Here is a 16,679-nt window from a genome sequence, read left to right as displayed (position 1 = left end):
AATACAGGGTGAATCAGAGCACCCGTCCCAGGCTTTTATCTTGGAATAGAGACGCCTTAGAGTTTTAGGAAAAAAATTTTCATTACCAAAGCCTACCTGAAGAATTTAATGGTAGTAGTCTCTATTTCCGGAATTAACCGGAAGTAGACGTAACAGCACTCAACTTCAGAATTTCAAATGGAACCCTAGGTCTTGTGTGGTATCGTTGGATAGGTATTTTGAAAACAAACAACTTTTGTAGGAAACATTTTTTTTTGTAAAAAGTGTTATTTACGAAATAAATATTAATTAATATGTTCAAAATGTCTTCCATTTTGATTGATGCAGTTTTGTAGCCGAAGTCGGACGTTGTCGACTGCCCTAAGCACCTCATTTTCATTGAGCAAACGGCATGCGTTTCGAATTCTTTCCTTCATATTCTCCCTCGTGGTTGGGCGCTGTTGATAAACAATATCTTTGACTCGTCCCCAGAGGAAGAAGTCAAGTGGTGTCAGGTCAGGGGAACGAGCTGGCCAAGGAAACGGACCTCCTCTTCCCATCCAGCGATTAGGAAAGAGACGATTGACAGTTTGGCGAGATACTCTCGAAAAATGTGCTGGGCAACCGTCTTGTTGCAGCCACATCTCTGCACGTATTGCAATTGGGACGTTGTCTAGAAGGTCATAGAGGATGTTCTCCAGAAAATCGTTGTACACGGACCCGTTTAAATGGCCGTCAAAGAAATGCGGACCAATAATTCGGCCTCCTAAAATGCCGCACCAGGTATTAAGACTCCAAACATTCTGGTTATCCACTTCACGTAGCCAATGCGGGTTTTCACGAGACCAATAGTGAGCGTTGTGAATATTAACATCGCCACTGCTTTTAAACGTTGCTTCATCGGTCCAGAGAATTTTGTGATGGAAGTTTTGGTTTTGGTTCAATAACCATTCGCAAAAATCTAACCGTCTCTGAAAATCTTGTCCTCCAAGTGCCTGATGTAAATTAACATGATATGGATATAATTTGTTGCCATTTAAAATCCTCCAAGCTGTCATTTGACTCATCCCAGCGTCGATTGCAAGTCTCCTGGTTGAAACGTGTGGGTCCAGAGCAACAGCGGCAAGGATATCAGGCGCTCTTTCATCCTGTACATACCGTCCGATGCGCCGATTCTTATTGTGTTTCGGTTGTACCAGTCATCTTAACTCGATCAGCGAGGCGTTGAAACACTTTCCTCGACTGAACGGGTCGCTGAGGGTATCGCTCAGCGTATAATCTCTCAGCTGCTCTATAATTTTGACGACACTCACCCAACACCATCAGCATATCGAAACCTTCGCGGTTTGAAAATACCATGTTGTTACAATAAAAAACCCTTTGCACGTGTGTGTATGGAAGAAAAATTTAAACAAATAATGTAAATTTAACATTAAAATGCAGGTGTAAAGTTACTATTACCTGTCGTAATAATGACAAAAAACTACGTTGCTATTTACACAAAACAATATCTGTCTTACCTTTTCAAACAAAAACACTTGAATTAAATCGCAGTAGCCGGGAACAGCAGGAATCATTTGGTTTTAAGTCAGCTTTTTTATTTATTTATTTTTATTTCGTAAATAACATATTTATTAATTTTATTTCGTAAATAACTCTTTTTACAAAAAAAAATGTTTCCTACAAAAGTTGTTTGTTTTCAAAATACCTATCCAACGATACCACACAAGACCTAGGGTTCCATTTGAAATTCTGAAGTTGAGTGCTGTTACGCCTACTTCCGGTTAATTCCGGAAATAGAGACTACTTCCATTAAATTCTTCAGGTAGGCTTTGGTAATGAAAATTTTTTTCCTAAAACTCTAAGGCGTCTCTATTCCAAGATAAAAGCCTGGGACGGGTGCTCTGATTCACCCTGTATATAGGCGATTTTGACCTCAACTGTCATCATACAGTCACAACGCCAATAGAACTATTTCAAATCGCCACATCAAATAGCCCTATGACCTGATGATGATCTTGAGACAGAAGTCGATCTTCAGCAAAGAAAAAGTTTATCAATCTTGATTTATCTCCACTTCACTATTTCTACGACGAAACCCTTACAAGTGTTTAAATCGCGGTCATGGACTAATCCTTGTTAAGGTCAAACTTTATTGAAACACGGAGCACAGAACAGTGACCTTTATTACATAGTTTATTTAATTTTTTAATAGCAACCAACTATCTAATTTTTATTATTACCACTTAACAGCAATGTGTTTCTAACCATCGGCTAGAACTATAACTAACTGCGTACCTTCATTTCCATTCTTGTTGGAGGTGTTATTTTGTAATCATCCACTTTTACATCCCCTTCAGGCATTTTGTTGAGGCACTGACCAATAATTCTACAAGACTGTCGCATTTCATACATTTTACACAACCATCTATAAATGAAAAAAAAATAAGTAAGATTATTATTATGTTTCGGTAAAGCAAGATTGTTTTTCAAAAACAATTTCACGGAGGAGGATATAGTGACAGAATGATAGAATTCCAGAATGGAAATTCAGTTCTGTGCTTTCCTTTTGATAGGTCATATTGAAAACCAGCTAAATTAAATTATTTGCCTTCTGCTTTGAAAGTGTAATGTAATATAAATGTTTAATTGGAATTCACTTAAATAAATTTAAAATAGAGATACTAACGCATCCAGCACTTTAAAACAGCTCAAACTTTCAATTATGTACGAAAATTTGAGCATAGAATCTCATTTAACAAAAAGACGTCACGTACTAAAATATATACAATTGCGTAAACATTTTATATTAAAGTAATTTTCAAGGGAACTAGCCAGGGTAATTAAATAAAAGAATATCTTTGTTGACCAAGAGGAGAGATAATGTCACCCATAAGAAAAATCCCTGTATGACACGGTTTTTCCTATTTTTTGTTCAGTATTTGACAAATTTTATTTTCACCATTTTTATGGGGAAATCGGGAAGACTAGGAAGGGAGTAATGGAAGCGTCAGGGAAAATCTAGGAGATACATTTTGGTAATACCAATCTGGTATGGTCATTTATTAAGAATACAGGACAGCCACAATGGAACAAGACCACTGAACTATAATTAAACTGGAATGCGCACTGCCGGCCTCTGCCATAGAAACGTAGAGCGCCGAGAGAGATAGTGCAAGGGAGATTTCTGTCACTGTCACTCATTGGGAAACTGATCATTAATGTAATTTCAAAACATATCAAATAGGCTGCTCTATGCATGCCCGAGAGTAGGACAGAGATCCCCCTTGTGGTCCTCTCTATCGGATCGCGCTGGCCGACGGAGCGCGCGTTCCAGTATAATTATAGTTCAGTGGACAAGAATGTTGAACCTGATGATTGAAGAAAAGAGGCCGTGTGGAATACCGATCAGGAGGTGGACAGATTGCACCAAGAAGGCTATGGTTTAGAGACACCTGAAGTAGAAAATGCCGAAGAGATAGAAAAAGAATTAATGTTTACCCAAAATGGATGATTTTGGGTAAACATTTCAGGACGTGAAACGTTCATTTTCATGCCTACTTTCTGTCAGGAAACTTTTGTTAGGAAATTTTAGTTTGCATTACAGAGGCAGAACAGACTCCGTTTCCTGCCACTTGTACTTTACTGGCCGCACCTGTCACTTTACCGGCCACACCGTCACTTAACCGGCCGCATCTGTGACATTTCTAAATGTCTATAATAACTCCTGTCATCACTGACAGGTTGACATTACTCAAAAGTTCTATATAAAAACTGAAATTTTATATTAAAATTCGATTTTGAGTAAAATTTAAAACAAAACTCGTCAGTAAAACTCGGAATTAAAATACTCTGCCCCAAAGGGGCCTCGTACTTCAATATTTCCTTGCCCCGTAATGTGTCATTTTCCTAACTTTTATGTAGATAACTATTGTAACTTTTTTTTCCAGTAATTTAAGTATAATTACCTTTTGGGTAATGTGAATTGTACAGAAAACTTTAATTTTTGGGGCCTCGCCCGTAAGATAAATAAATAAATAAATAATAAATTACGTAAAGAGCCTTTCTATTCTTAACTTGCACTTAAACGGCGCAATTTGTAATACAAGAACGTTGGTTTTTACGAATAATAAAAAAATTACTGTAGCTAGCACAGATACCACCCGCGCACCTTCGAGTACAGACAGACAGGCAGGCAGACCGACCGGAGATTTTGTCTGATTTCCATTAAAAAAAAGTGGGAGGTCATTTTTTACCCCAAAACATTACTCCCCTTACTAAAGTTTCGGTGGTAAAAAATCATCAGTTTAGTCATTTTTATACAATTAAATCGGTTACTGGTTAAGAAACATAGCATGGAATTATTTGGCATCAGATAACGATGTGATGGAAGAAAAAGTTAAATGGATGCGAAGTAGGATGGAGACGAAGGGAGAGGAAGGTACGTAATAATGAAGAAGAATGCACAATTTTGAACGGAGTGGAGGAAGAGAACTATGATCTGCAACGCAAAGAACTGATGATGAAAAGTAGGAGTGAAGAAAGTGGCCAGCTACCAACTGTGAAGGCCACGTGGAACAAAAGGGAAGCTGGAGTAAAAGAAGTGTGAAGTACCTATACGAAAAAGGGCAAATATTCGGACAGGCCGCATCAAGGGTGTATAACGTAGGTAAAAAAAAGTGAAATGGAGGCCTGAAAAAAAGAAAAATAAAGAAGAGTTAAATAATTTATATTCAAAGATAGAGAAGATTTTATTCATTTTTAAACTTCGTACTCAATTTTTAGGGAATTATCTAATATACAATGTGTCCAGTTAGGTTCGTAGCATATGGTAAACATTTTTATTATTAACATTACGAAAAAAATTAACAAAGTCCCCGTGTGAGATCGAAGGGACTTCAGCGCATTTTTGTGTGGCAGATCAGTATTCTATTAGCCACTTTCAACTCAACCATCAATAACAGATCTTGTCGAAGGCTACTACATTCACTAACCGCTTCCCACTTTCCGCGTGCACCCGCAATGCGCTTTTAAAGTTTTGACTCCACCATCAGTAAGATCGTGTCGGGGGCTACCACATTCCCTTTGACGGTAGCCACTTCCGACGTCCCGTTCACCCGCAATTCGCTTCTATTGGCGACACGAGAAAGAGAGACAGCGATTCAAGATTTACGAAACGTTAAACCGCGTGAGTTCGCAACGGAAGGTAAAAGGCGCCCGAAGTTGACTACTTCTAGAAGACGCGCGCGCGCGCCTCGCAAAAGGTCGTTAATTTCGCCCCTATGACAAAAAACAAAATTCCGCCACGCAGGAGTTGTGCGCGTTTACAACATCTTTCCGACGACACCCATTTGAAAAGAATCGGACCAAAACTGTAGTAGAAGATAGGAAAAAACTGAAAAACCTTCACGTTAGTATACTACGCTCGAGGATGAGGCCCAGATGTCGCCAACCCCACATCATGTAGCCATGTACACCCGTTGCCTTTCTACAAGAGTTCTTCTACGCGCCCACATTTGCAGCCAGCCAGCCAGCCATCCAGCCAGCCAGCCACCAGCCAACCAGCCAGCCAGCCAGCCAAAGTGAGATTAAAAGCTACTTTTTACAAATAAATTTGCAAAGATGCGCTAATAAATTTGCAAAAATGCGCTAAAAAGTTCGTCTTCTCAAAAAGTTCTTCTGAACCCTAAAATACTACCGTCAGATATCAAATTTTCAGTCCTATACGAGGAATGTCAACTGTTCATTTAGCACAGACCTACTTTCCCTTCCCACTAACAGTCCAAAAACAGAAGAACTGTTTAATGTGTAAAATCTTACCTCTTAAATGCCTTTATTCATTAATAAACGTTAAACAAATCAATGGTTTTTCTTTAAATGATAAGACATGCAGGACATGCAACGTTTTGCAAACGTTAATTGTCAGTGTGCTCCAAAATGGAGGATGGGCTTACGGACTAAGCTTACGAACGACTCAGCTATGGGATACAGGGTGGCAATTTGAAAACTTACCGCCCTTAGTTACCACTTAGTAAATAAACGAGATATTAAAAAAAATCAAAATCCGTTTCGGTAATTCGGAGGGGGAATCACAATGACATAGTTGACGACGCACCCCCTCCAACCCCCTGCGCCCCAGTCACCCCAACTTTTAAATCTTAAATAGTGAATAGGGATTTCTGCAAAATTTGGTCAAACATCGACACCCTTATCACCTCCAAAAACGACCTGCTGGCGTGAAAAATCCGTGATAAAAACGTTAACGAAAAAGGTTTAAAACGCACCAAAGAAGGATGAAGACAGATGATGTGTTAAAGAAAGTAGGCGTGAGGAAATTGTATATAAAGAGAACCACTATGGAGGTGAAAATATAGTGAAGGATGCGGTAAGTGTGCATGAAGGTAGGGTAAAGGAGGAAAGAAGAGGGCGTGGAGAAAAAGAGACACTTGAAAGGACGAGACGGAGTGAAAAAAGAACGCGAAAATGGAGAAGGAAGGGAATGTGTGAATGATTGTGGAGGCAAAAATCGTAACGACTTGAAGAGAAAAGCTGTCAATTAACTGGCCGTGAGGGAAGAAGTTCAAAAATGCCGTGGAAAAAGGTGTAAAATAAATCTTCACGGAACGATACCTACATCAAAGAACCAGAGCTGGGCAGTATTCGATTTTGTAAATACTTTTTAGTATTCAAATCCTTTAAAGTATTCAAATACTTTGTAATTAAATACTTTTATGGAAGCAAGTATTTGTATTTGTAACTCAAATATACAAATATTTAGTATTCGAATACTTCGCAAAGTATTTGGATACTTCGTAAAGTATTCGAATACTTCGCATAGCATTTGAATGCTTAACCTTCCTTTTTTTTATCAAAAATCGACTACTCCAAAATTTCCGGGAAAACACTATTTCTCATTAATTTTGGTGCGTAGAATCCAAAACAATTCGTACTTTTTCGATCAGACTTCTCAATCAAAAGTTATAAACTAGAAACCAATTTCGAAAGAAAATTCAAAGGGCTGTAACTTTTGAACCAGTAGCTCAATCTTGGAACTGTTTGAAATTATGGACTCTACAGGCCACATTCTATAAGAAAATTTTTTTTTTCTACAACTGTCAAAAAAACCTGTCATTTTCTGACGGATTTCGAAACGCGAAGTACTAGATTTTTAATCGGTTAATTAATAAGTAAGGTTGCTCTTGACAACGTGCGCGAAATCGTCAACAGTGAAAAAAAGTATTTCGCGCACGGGACAAAGTTGAACTTAAACAGCAATTTAATTAACAATCGGTTCAGTTGTAGAAAAAAATATTGTATATAACGCTAGCGCGAAATTATTTCGCGCATTTGACTGATATTTTAACTCGGCTTCGCCTCGTCAAAATACCTTCAGTCTCAATGCGCGAAATTGAACTTCGCGCTCTTGTTATATAAATAACTATTTCGGGTCGATCTGAGACAATTTTTTTTTCGAGCCTCAAAAAAGGGCAGTACTTTTAAGTTATTCAAATATTTGAGAACAATTTAGAAATGTTTAGGGAAAGTTTCCATTGTCACAAAATCAAATATAAAAATCCGATACAACTGAATACCGAACGATCCTGGAGTGAAACTTTTTGACTCGATAGTTTACGTAACTTAAAAACAATAGGGACCTTTCTTATATCCTTAAGACCATGTGTACCAATTTTCAAAGCGATCGCACGTTTCTAAACAAGTTATCATGCACACGGACAAACGGATGGTCAAAAATGGATCTGTTCCAAAATCGCTAGGATTAATTTCAGAAAGGCGTACGTATCATGTGCACGACGGTTTGAAAACTGGTACACGTATTCTTAAGGATATAACTGGTATAAGAAAGGTCCTGGTAGGTACCTCCTATATAATAATAATAATACGCTTTTACTCCCCTTAAATTTGTATATCGGGTGATCAAAAAGAACTGCAGACAGTTTAAATTGGGCGCTTTAAGTTTTTAATATTTTTTACTTAAGGAATTGGCAAACATGTTTAGAAGGTAGTTTATTTATGTATTAGTGATTAAATTGATCCACCACTGCTTTTACATAAATGACATTCGGTATGTTATCAACGTTATAAATGTTTAGTTTTACGGAAAATTCAAATTGTCCGCACTACTTTTCGATCACCCGGTATAACAATAGAAATATAACAAAAGCTAACCCCATACAAAGTATAACTTGATTTTTTAAGTAGTATTAAGACTTTTATCTAGTATACTATTTTAAATTTTTAATGTATTTGAGTGACAAGTATTTGAATACTTTTTACTGTACTCAAATACTTTTCAAAGTAAGTTAATGAAATACTTTTCAAAGTTTTCGAATACTTTTTATAGTATTCGAATACCTTTGAAAGTATTCGAATACTTTTGAAAGTATTCGAATACATTCTAAAGTATTTGAATACTTATTTTTTTAAAGTATTTGAATACTTTTCTATGTATCTGTATCTAGTATTCGCTTGTGCTGGACGTAAAAGTATTTAGTATTCAAATACCTTTGATTTGTGTAAAGTATTTACTATTTAGTAATCAAATACTTTTTGAAAGTATTCTGCCCAGCTCTGCAAGGAACCACGCGTAAACAACATGCAGAGCGTGGAGGAAGAAGTGCCATGAAGATATAACGATAGCGCGAAGGAACCTGAAAAAGAAACACACGAAAGAAGAACGAAGATAGCACAACTAAGTTTTTAATTGTAAAGAACAACATAAAATCACAAGATGGATTTTTTTCATGTTCAGGGAGTACCTCCTGGTAACTGATGTGCGATGTTAATTCGATTCGCACCCTCATATTACACTTATACACAGAATTCATAAATATATTTTGTTTTAATTTTTGCATAATCCTAAAAAGATGATTGCTATGAAGTGATGGACAAATCCATGTCTAATAATATTGCGAATCGTTACCGTGTATGAACCGTGAGCTAACATTTTCGTTTCGGTACATTATTGGATAATTGTGCTAGTGCTTAAATGAATTGTTACCATGAAATCGTTGGGGTCTAAGGTGGAGAACATTTTGTTGCGCTGTATTTGGAATGACGTTTCGTTAAAAAAAGCAATCAAAGTTATGCAGATAATTTGTTTGTACGAGGAGTTAATAATATTATAAATAAAATGGCAACCGGTAAAAACGTTATAGACAATTAATTCGTGCTTTTATTGGCTGTAAAAACTCTAAGTTATAAGAGTAATTTTGGGCATTTCCATTTTACGGAACGCATTATAACCAATGTAAAGAATTACTGACTATATTTGACGCTCCATGGGTTACCACATATCATGTGCCCAACCATTACCATATGAACTTGTAAAAATAGAAATGTAATTTATAAAATGGGCAAGCTTGAGGAAATACTTATGTGGAAAGAATCGAGGACACAAGGTTTGTAAGCATCGGTAGGTAGGTACAAAAGTAAATACAAAACTTAAAATTCAAATTTTGTTTAATTGATAATTCCAGAAGTAAACAATGTTACGCTTACCTGTCATGGCAGTCACCGTTAGCACCCACAGGAACATCAAAATCCAATTCATCATAAATCTCGTAAGGAAGATTTTTTCGGAGATCCCACTTTACTCCAGTCGCGCGTAAATTAGTTCCTCTGAAAATATATGTAGGTGATTTACGTCGTTGATTAAGATCCAATAAATGTTTGGTTTAATGTTTCATTTTATATGGAAGTATTTTTCTTGTTAGACCAGTTAATATTGAATTATTTTGCCGAAAACAATCACCATGGAGTGGTGTAACAGATAATCTCAATAATAAAAGAGTACACTTACGAACAACCAGTGTTAATTGCATCTTCCGCACTAATCGCCCCAATGCCTACATTCCTCGCTAACCAAATTCTGTTATTTGTAGTTACATCTTCAATTTCGTCTAGACGCTGACAGAACCGTTCAGTAAAGAGCTGTATATCGTCCAATAGCCCGATTGGTAGATCCTGAAGTGACAAAGCAATTTGTATGCAAGAGTTTTTGGAATGAAATGTATGCCTACCCGTGCAACACCTCCTACCCGAAAATATATCGAATGCACTCTTCCGCCACTAACCCGTTCACAAAATTCCCAGATTTTTTCTCTTTCTTCAAATACCCAAAACACTGGTGTTATTGCACCCGCGTCCAAAAGTTGAGATGCTGCGCTTAACCCATGGCTCAACAAACGAGTTAATTCAATAAAAATGGTTCTGATAAACTTTGCTCTTCTCGGTATATCGATGTTTAGCAATTTTTCAAGTGCCAAACAGAAGGCGTGCTCATTGCACATGGGAGACACGTAATCAAAACGATCGAAATATGGTAAAGCCTGTAAGTAAGTCTTATGCTCGCAGAGTTTTTCGGTACCTCGATGTAAGTGCCCAATATGAGGATCAATTCTTCGAATTACTTCACCTTCGAGTTCACAAATCAATCTCAAGACGCCGTGGGCTGCTGGATGTGCTGGCCCGAAATTAATTACCATATTTCTAACCTTCTTCTCGACCATAGGTAATTTTCCATTCCATGGTTGAATTTTCCAGTGCTTGAATTTTTCTCGATTGAACATAACGGGTCCATCAAATTGGCGAAACCATTCCGCATCGGGGTACCACTTTTGCATAAAACGTGTATTTGGGCGTGAAGAAATTTTCATTAAAATACGTGATAGCAATGACATTTTGTCAAATTATATTTTTGCGCAGTGTCTAAGTACGTTGTTGTCCACTGACACCAAACTGGGCAACGCGTTCATATAAACATAGAATTTCATTTTAAATTAACTAATTATAAGTAGATACCGCATTGAAGTACGTATTGAAAAACTAAGCAAAGGTATCATTCAGAAGGTTAGTAAAAATACAATATGTTTATAAAGGTACCTACCTAAATAATAATTACTTATTATACAAGACAATGGTTAGTTTCCCTTTATCATGTATATTACAAAACCTTATTTTATAGCAGAAGCATAAGAAATCATTACAAAACTTCTGAAAATTCTATAAGTATTTAATTTAGACCTCCAACATAGCAAGCTTAGGTTCCCTCGTCGTTTTTAAGGAAAGAATATTGCATTCTATTCTGAACTTCATTTTATATCTTTCTCCGCGTCCCATTTTTAATAAAACAGATGTCGTTAGAATGCACAATGATTTGTTACATTTTTCGTTAAAGTGATCATTTTATCTGCCCTTACGGTTAAAACGACACTTCGTCTACGTATTCAAACCTATTAAAATGTGAATTTAACATATGCTAGAAAATTACAAAAAAAAATATGTGCAGCACTTAAGGACATAGAGTAGTGCTTTTTTGCCACTCGGATAGTCAGGCCGAGAAGTTCCATATGTTAAAGTGGCCCCTAGAGATCAAGTTGTGCAGGGATCGGTTATGGCGCAAAGATACACCGAATAAGTTTGGTTTGCACTTACAAGCCATATTTACAGGGTGTCTCAATATTTGAAATAAAAGAAAATCATAACATTTTCATTCAAACACTTACCTGCAAAATTTTCTTAATTACTTTCTTGGCTTTCTGACCTTCTTCACCTTCTTTGGATAGGTCGACCTCTTCCACATCCCTCTGAACCTCGTCCTCTTTAACATTTTTTCGGCTTGTTCGACTACTTCGGCTTATTTTATCAACGCCCTCTGCTCATCGGTTCTCCCGAGTTTCACGGCAGCTTTTTCTTTTTCTTCGTGATTTACGGAATCTTTTGTCTCTAATTTATTCGTGTATTTAGGTTCCTTTTCCTTCTCTCACTTTTACCTTTAATTGTTTCCACAGAGTCATTAGTACAGAGCGAGATCCCCAAAGTAAACTCATCCATTTCTCAGCTTCCTCGGTTGCCTTGAATCTTTAGCTTATCTTCATTGCACTCTTCAGCACCTTCGATTGCGTCAACTTCACTGGCCTTTTTGGCATCAGTTGCAATGGGTTTCCATATAAAGGGGGTCTCTTCTTTAAAATAAAATTTTGACGTTCTAAATGAATTTAAAAATTCTTTAGCAAAATAACTGACGTACCATAAATGTTACTTGAACGCCTGTTTTGCTTTTAGAATCAAACATAAAATTACTGTAAAGGTTTGGACGTATTGATGTAAAAAATCAAAGAATAACTAGATCAAGTGACCTTATAAATAATGATAATCAACCCATGAGATTTTCTTGTTTTAAATGGGAAACTGATTTTCTCTATCAAATTCAAATGGGTTCATCAATAGTAAAAATACATGCAATACAAACGGCTTCAAATTTACCCAGAGGTTTAAGAAAACACAGATTTAAACTTTCAGCGATTATAAGTTACGATGATTTTTGTGAAAGATATACATTATACAACCCTTATTTTTTTACATAAATAAACGAATCTCGTAAAAAGAACCTTCTTCTGCAAATAGAACGAGCTCGCACGGCCCTCCGTACATTGACAGTATTTCGAAAAAATCAAAGAATGTAGCTGTAGATTGGAGCTTCCCGTTGGGAAATGGCACTGCATTAAGTTCTCAATCAATTGTTCTCTGGATGTAGTTTTTTCGAACGATGCATTTCTGTGTTTAGATTGTAAGCAAGCAAGATTCTTATTGGTATTAAAGTTTTATAGATTACTTCTCCACCAATATTTTTTGCAGAACAATTTTAGTATTACGATTACGAATGCGAACTACGCACTAGCACTAGCGCCAATTATCCTTTGTCGAAATAGGATCATTTTTTATGCTAGAGAATCGTGTGTATTTTTGCGTCCGATTCCAGAATAATCCTCTTTTGTTGTGTAATAAACTGACACATTCAATTATACTTGCTTCTGTGTTTTTATTTATCCAACTGCGGACACACGCGGATATTTTCTTCCGCGTAAATTGTCGTAATCACTTTTTCTAACAGACCGCCAAGCCCGAATGAATGCAAAATCTTACTATGGACCACACACTGGTCGTATCGATGGCTCAAACGCGAATTGGCTTAAAGTCTTCCGCAATAACCGCTACTTCATTTCTTACTTCTTTTGCAAATCCCACGATATGCAGATGGCCTAATGCCTAATTCGCAATTTTAATCGTGTAGCCCTAAGTAAGATACCGAATCTAATCCAAACTCCAGACTGACAGGCGACACCGATTTGCGGAATTAGTTATTTGGTCAGTTCACTGACGTATAACAAGAAACAACAGTTAATTCCACCAACTACTTACCAATCTTTACAATTCCACCAAATAGAATTTATTGGATCCTCTAATTTTTACACCCTGAAGACGTTCTATGATTACTAATCTAATGCCTAAACTGTGAAGAAATAAATCGAAATTTAGAGCTACCGTTACCGTTAGTATTTATATAATTAAAGGATTTTACAAGTATTACCTCACAAGACACAAAGGGGCCCCAAATAAAAGTAGTGGTGAAACGCCCCTGATAGTACCTATACCAGGGACGCATCCCCACGACAGTTTACTAAGGGCCGGTATTTCCATCTCGGGATAAAGTCAAGTATAAGATATCTTCCAGGTAAACCGACAGTTAGCGTCGCTTCGGGTATTTCGAACCTCGTTTAAATATTATCGGCAGGATAAACTCTAAATAAAGTTATTGGGTAGATTTTCTGGAGTTATCAATATAACCCCTAGATATTGCGTAAAACTACTAGTAGACTGGTGACGTTTTAAAAATTTGCGAAATTACCAACCGTACTTATACTAAATAGGAAGAAAGAAATGGAAGTATGCAAGTAGAAGTACTCAAATACATACTATGTTTTCTTGAAGGATATAGGTAACCTATTTTAGATTCCAAATGGATCAAGATTTTCTTGACTTATTCGAATCCGATGACGAAGAATTATTTGAGGTGATCTTTGCATACGATTAGCTTCGGCTGTACGATTATTAATTCCAGACTTTGCATTACATTGTTGGGCAATATGAGCCCAGCAATTATTTTTTTCTGCCCGAGTAACACCCATCACTGCGTTTATTTTCCAGGACGTCCTTGTACTCGATAACCAAATCCACAAGCACACGATTTTCAGATGTGCTGAAATTAGCAGTTCTTTTCTTTCTACGAGGTGCATTTACATCACGATTTTGGTTCATGTTCAGAGTACCTACTCATAAGTAAGGCTTATTCTGTAATTTACGTTTGACAAGTATATTATAAGTCACTGAATTTCTTTCAAAAACAAAAGCATTCGTTCAAATTGTCAGGTAGTAAGCTATCTTTCTCTAATATATGGCTCTGCCGTTCGCTATCTTTTTCTATTACAGACTTCTAAAATCGGCAACATTGGCTATGGTTAAGTAGCTATCTACGGGATATATTTATACCGCACGCCAATGGAAATACCCGCAGATAGATAAACGGAAGATATCGGGCGGTATAAGTTATTTTGCAGGTAGGAATCTAGTACTTTATCCGAAAATGGAAATACCGGCCCTAAATCCTGGGAGAGGCGGCGACGCCAGGCATATGTCAAAGTTTCAAGTTTCAAGCTACGCCACTAAGAGCCGAATTCAGAGTCCTTCCTAATTTCAAACTCACACTCAACTAGTTAGTCACTCATTTCTAACTCAAGTTAGTGAGAATCCTGCTCATTCTCACTTTTGGTATTCAGAGAACATCTGTATTGAGTGACTAATTTGAGTGGGGTTTTAGTATGGAATCTGTCAAAAATATTGTTAGGGGAACGATTGGTAGTGGAAATTTTACCAAGTAACTAACAAACCGCTCTGGAAAGGCTAACTTCAGCATAAACAGATATTTAATTTGAACTTGTTTCTGACGTTTTCGCAAATCTCATAGTTTTTGTTAGTCTTCTTATTAGTTTATGTTATTGGGGTTATTAATTTTGTTACTGTTAATATTGTTCTTATCGTCATAACTATGAACGCCAATAAAAAACCATTTATAACCCGAGATGAGAAGATTTTTAGCATTGGAAATGCTTATGTTTTGTAGGGGTTTGAAGTTACTGGTTAGTCGAGCAGAAAAGAAGACAATTGGTGTCGCATCAAGTGATGATTGTCCCGTACTTGACTGCAATCGGTAGATTCAGGAAAAGTCGCGGATACTGTCGATACGGTAGGTACTTACTTAACAGTGCGCAAGGGTTTTGTTAATTCGAATCTATAAAAAAATATATATTTAAACACGAGCAAGCTTGCGAGCGAGTGGAGCAAGTGATACTTGTACGGTTATTATTTCCAATGCCTCCGATGGTTGCAAGGATTGCGAAATCTGTGAATTTTTTTTAAGAAATTGTGACCCGGTATATTAACATCGTCGAATGTAAGAAGATCGATGCTGTGTCCGTGTCACAACGAAAAAAGGTCTGGCAGGCAATCGTGTCCTAGTCCTTACTTACTAAGATAATGGCCCGTATGAATAAAAGTAAGCAAATGCTTATACTTGCAAAATTCAAAGTAAATACTCGCAACTGCCCCTTCATACTGGTCTGTTTAGCATGGTTTAGCAGCGCTGCACTGCGTCCTGTCCTTCTGCTTAGAAGCGCTGCTAAGTCGCCCAGTGCGAAGGAGCACTTACGAGTATTTACTTTGAATTTTTCAAGTATAAGCATTTGCTTACTTTTATTCATATACGGGCCAATGTCTATAACAACACACTTAAAAACTACTTTGCAATAAAATATTCTAACAAACACAGGAAACACATTTGACATAACCAAGTTATTTTAAATTAGTGACACTTAAGGGTAGTCCAAAGCTGACTTACATCGTACTCATCTCTTACTCACTAGTTAGTAAGATTTTAGTCACTCATTCAGTCTAATTTGTTTCTGAATACCAATGTCAGAGTTTAGGTTGAAATTAGTAGGATCTGAGTGTGAGTTTGAAATTAGGAAGGACTCTGAATTTGGCTCTAAGTATTTAGGACTGGGAACCACTTCTTCAATATTAGGTGCTGAACATCGACATGCGATTTTAATAGTAGGGGTTTATCGTGCACAAGCAGGTGCACTGAGAAGCAAAGAAATCGAGTACAGGTGCACTCCTAACTAAAGTGGATTGCGAGGGAAAACTCAAAGCGAAATATTAAACAGTAATTATCAGGGTGTTTATTGTTTACTAAAATAGCAACCCCCTCCCAAAAAGTCAATTACACTTTGAACATAAACATTGCCTGAATTTTGAGAAGTCGTTTATTCCACCGAATTAACTGAAGAAAAATGTCCCCAAGGAACAGACCATAACTGCAACTCTCCTCGATTATTGCCTACTGCAACAATTGTACAACTAAACAAGAATGGATTTCATTAGGTATAACATAAATAGTTCTCACCGTTGCTTATTCACTTCAATTTGCAATAACGAAGTGGGCAATACCTTATCAGTAGATACGTTGGGTATCGGTTGACCGGAAATTAAATGAAATATTTCTAATAATCCTTTCTTGCCGCATCCCGTTATAAGATGCTCATGAAATGGCACCCACGATACGTGATATAACTCTTCCACAAAAATAACTCTAGCCGGAGATTCCTGCAAGAAAATGTTAACCTTCCAATCACCTACCCAGGAGCGTACCTGCTTGGTTAAATAAATTCGTATTTCACCATCGGTGCCGCAAGACATGAACATGTCCTTACGATTTGGAGAAAAACGTACAGTGATAATTTCACCTTCGTGTGGTTCATAGTACTTCATCACCGGATCGAATA

The 16,679-nt window shown here is 37.0% G+C and overlaps 2 protein-coding genes across 2 annotated transcripts; both read right to left on the bottom strand.

Moving 5' to 3' along the window:
* Window positions 1-284: 284 nt before the first annotated feature.
* Window positions 285-10,693, bottom strand: LOC116163079 (NADH dehydrogenase [ubiquinone] iron-sulfur protein 2, mitochondrial-like). Its single transcript, XM_031476925.1, has 5 exons — window positions 10,020-10,693; window positions 9,800-9,963; window positions 9,499-9,618; window positions 2,278-2,407; window positions 285-1,127 (listed from the first exon to the last, which is right to left on the bottom strand). Exons 1-5 carry the CDS (start codon window positions 10,677-10,679, stop codon window positions 285-287), a joined length of 1,917 nt encoding a protein of 638 aa, XP_031332785.1. The 5' UTR covers window positions 10,680-10,693.
* Window positions 10,694-16,078: 5,385 nt separating this feature from the next.
* LOC116162769 (WD repeat-containing protein 34-like) lies at window positions 16,079-16,669 on the bottom strand. Its single transcript, XM_031476468.1, has 3 exons — window positions 16,546-16,669; window positions 16,301-16,500; window positions 16,079-16,254 (listed from the first exon to the last, which is right to left on the bottom strand). The coding sequence occupies exons 1-3, from the start codon at window positions 16,663-16,665 to the stop codon at window positions 16,161-16,163; spliced, it is 414 nt and encodes a 137-aa protein (XP_031332328.1). The 5' UTR covers window positions 16,666-16,669; the 3' UTR covers window positions 16,079-16,160.
* Between the last annotated feature and the right edge of the window lie 10 nt (window positions 16,670-16,679).

The sequence above is a fragment of the Photinus pyralis genome, unplaced genomic scaffold (genome assembly GCF_008802855.1).
Source record: "Photinus pyralis isolate 1611_PpyrPB1 unplaced genomic scaffold, Ppyr1.3 Ppyr1.4_LG2, whole genome shotgun sequence".
NCBI classification, from domain to species: domain Eukaryota; kingdom Metazoa; phylum Arthropoda; class Insecta; order Coleoptera; family Lampyridae; genus Photinus; species Photinus pyralis.
Note: the sequence above shows the minus strand (reverse complement) of the source record. Positions and strands in the feature narration are given on the sequence as shown.

Coding starts and splice junctions, on each gene's coding strand:
- LOC116163079 (XM_031476925.1), bottom strand. CDS start 10,679: ATGTCATTGCTATCACGTATTTTAATGAAAATTTCTTCACGCCCAAAT. Junction 2,408..9,498: donor AACGGTGACTGCCATGACAG/GTAAGCGTAACA, acceptor TTTCATTTATAG/ATGGTTGTGTAAAATGTATG. Junction 1,128..2,277: donor CAACAAGAATGGAAATGAAG/GTACGCAGTTAG, acceptor CGGTATGTACAG/GATGAAAGAGCGCCTGATAT.
- LOC116162769 (XM_031476468.1), bottom strand. CDS start 16,665: ATGAAGTACTATGAACCACACGAAGGTGAAATTATCACTGTACGTTTT. Junction 16,501..16,545: donor GAATTTATTTAACCAAGCAG/GTACGCTCCTGG, acceptor ATTTTCTTGCAG/GAATCTCCGGCTAGAGTTAT. Junction 16,255..16,300: donor ATTGAAGTGAATAAGCAACG/GTGAGAACTATT, acceptor ATTCTTGTTTAG/TTGTACAATTGTTGCAGTAG.